We start from the raw sequence: 1,886 nt of genomic DNA, 5'->3' as shown, positions 1-1,886 counted from the left end.
GTCTTGCTTGTGCATGTCTGGGAAAAAAAAAATCTTAGGTTTTGAGGTGTCATGAAAGACAGCGAAGGGCACAGGATGCAGGAAGGATATTCTGTAACCTGCTGTACCTGCCCCAGCTGCAGCAGCTCCCCAATAACACCTGCTTATAACCTTGCTGCAATGAGGACAGGGCAGAGTTAAAAAAAAAAAAAAAAGAAAAAAGAAAAGGAAGATGACTATGCAGTCTTAGAGAAAATAAAATCTAGAGCTTAACATGCGCTGGATCATAAAAGTTGTAAAAAGTAAGTCTAGTAAAAATGAAGTCTGGTAGAGACTCGTCTTGATGCARGCAAATTTTTGATCAGAGTTTCTACATTTAAGTCATAAAATCGAAGTACTAGAGAGTATCCCAAGCAGTTACCACAGCTCTGCCCAAGAGAGAGACTTGTCTAACAGAATTTTCCCTAACTTGTTCTTACAGACATGCAGAGAGGGAAATCCCACAGTATTTTGAGTTTTATTCATCCTAGGATAGGCATGGCAGAGCTGGCTTGGATATTCGGTCTGATATTCACTCTGTCCCTGGAATTCTTCCTCACATTGCGGCTACCTGTGCAGTCATTCCCTATCCTGCATTTGTGCAGCTGCAGGCTCTGGCCAACCCTGTGCTTCTGCCTTCCCTGCAGATTGGTCCCCAGCAAGTTGCTGTTGTTGTTGGTACGTCTGCTTGTTATATTGCAGCTGTGTGTAGTGAGCAATTATCAATAATCAATTCTCTGGTCTCATGTTTCTTCTGGGACTTCAAGTCAAAAAGTCAGAGTCAGGTTAATCAGACTTGCCTCTTTTTTCCCTTTCCAAGAGGAGCACCTATTTGCCTTTCTATTGCAACTTGCCTGTCCTCCCAGAGCTCTCTCAAAGAGAATTAGCAGGTCCGAGTTTTTATCAACAAATTCTTTAAGAGCATCAGGAGAAAATTATAAAGTCTAACTGGTCCCTTCCTGCACATTCCTTCCATATTTAAAGGTTTTTAGCTTTCTTCCTATTGCTGGCATGGTGCTAGCCTCCTGGCCACTAGCGATCTTCTTGGTGGAAATCAGTGCTGGAAGATATTAAATCCTTCAGCTTTCTCGATGTCCTCAGTGTATAAATTGCCCTTCCTGTTGTTACCAAGCTTTCCTTGGCCTTTCTCTCTAGAGAAAGGACCGGTGTAAGATCAGTTCCTTCTWATACTCAGTGCATCCTCCTAGTTTTACCTTGTTTTGGCTTTGCTCTTTTCATATGTTTTGACCCAACAGAAAGTTTTAATCCCGTACTGCTGTAACTATCATGGTTTACATTCCACTTCCCACATATTCCCTCTTGCTTTTGAGATCAATGAAGATTAATGAAGGTCAATGAGATCAATGAAGCTAGGTTAGTCCCTCATAGCAAGCTATTCTTTACCTTGGGAGAGATTATTTTTTAGACCTGCATAACTCTGTTCTATTTATTTGAAATCAACACTTCCAGGCACAGGAAGAATGGGAGGAAGCAGTCAAAACCTCGCATCTGATTTCAGCTAAATCTGGACATTTTCAAGCCACCCATTGTGCCATTCCACCGGGTAGCTCTTTTTTCCCGCTTGAAAGAAGGAGCAATCACTCGGCCTAACCGCTTGCTGGGAGCCGCCGCCGATGCTGCACCTCATTAGGGACTCTCCTATTTCCCTCGATGTGCCCGGCGGCTGTGGGTCTCCATGGCCGTCCCATCCCGTCCCATCCCATCCTGTCCCGTCCCATCCCGTCCATCCCGTCCCATCCCGTCCATCCCGTCCCATCCCACCCATCCCGTGCCGTGCGCACGTTGCCGGGGGATGCAGCCCGTGCCCCGCACGTTGCCGGGGCCGGCTCCGTGTCCGTGTCCAGCCC

The 1,886-nt window shown here is 45.9% G+C and overlaps 1 protein-coding gene across 1 annotated transcript in view; it reads left to right on the top strand.

Moving 5' to 3' along the window:
* Positions 1-253: 253 nt before the first annotated feature.
* CCNA1 (cyclin A1) overlaps positions 254-1,886 on the top strand; it is a 10,466-nt gene continuing 8,833 nt past the window's right edge. The window contains exon 1 of the mRNA XM_026033920.1: positions 254-281. Coding sequence (XP_025889705.1) covers positions 254-281 — 28 coding nt within the window. The remainder of the gene's footprint in view (positions 282-1,886) is intronic.

Source organism: Nothoprocta perdicaria, unplaced genomic scaffold (genome assembly GCF_003342845.1).
Source record: "Nothoprocta perdicaria isolate Ctin4 unplaced genomic scaffold, notPer1 scaffold_137, whole genome shotgun sequence".
Lineage (NCBI taxonomy): Eukaryota > Metazoa > Chordata > Aves > Tinamiformes > Tinamidae > Nothoprocta > Nothoprocta perdicaria.
The sequence above is the reverse complement of the archived record's forward strand: the minus strand, read 5'-3'. Positions and strand labels throughout refer to the sequence as shown.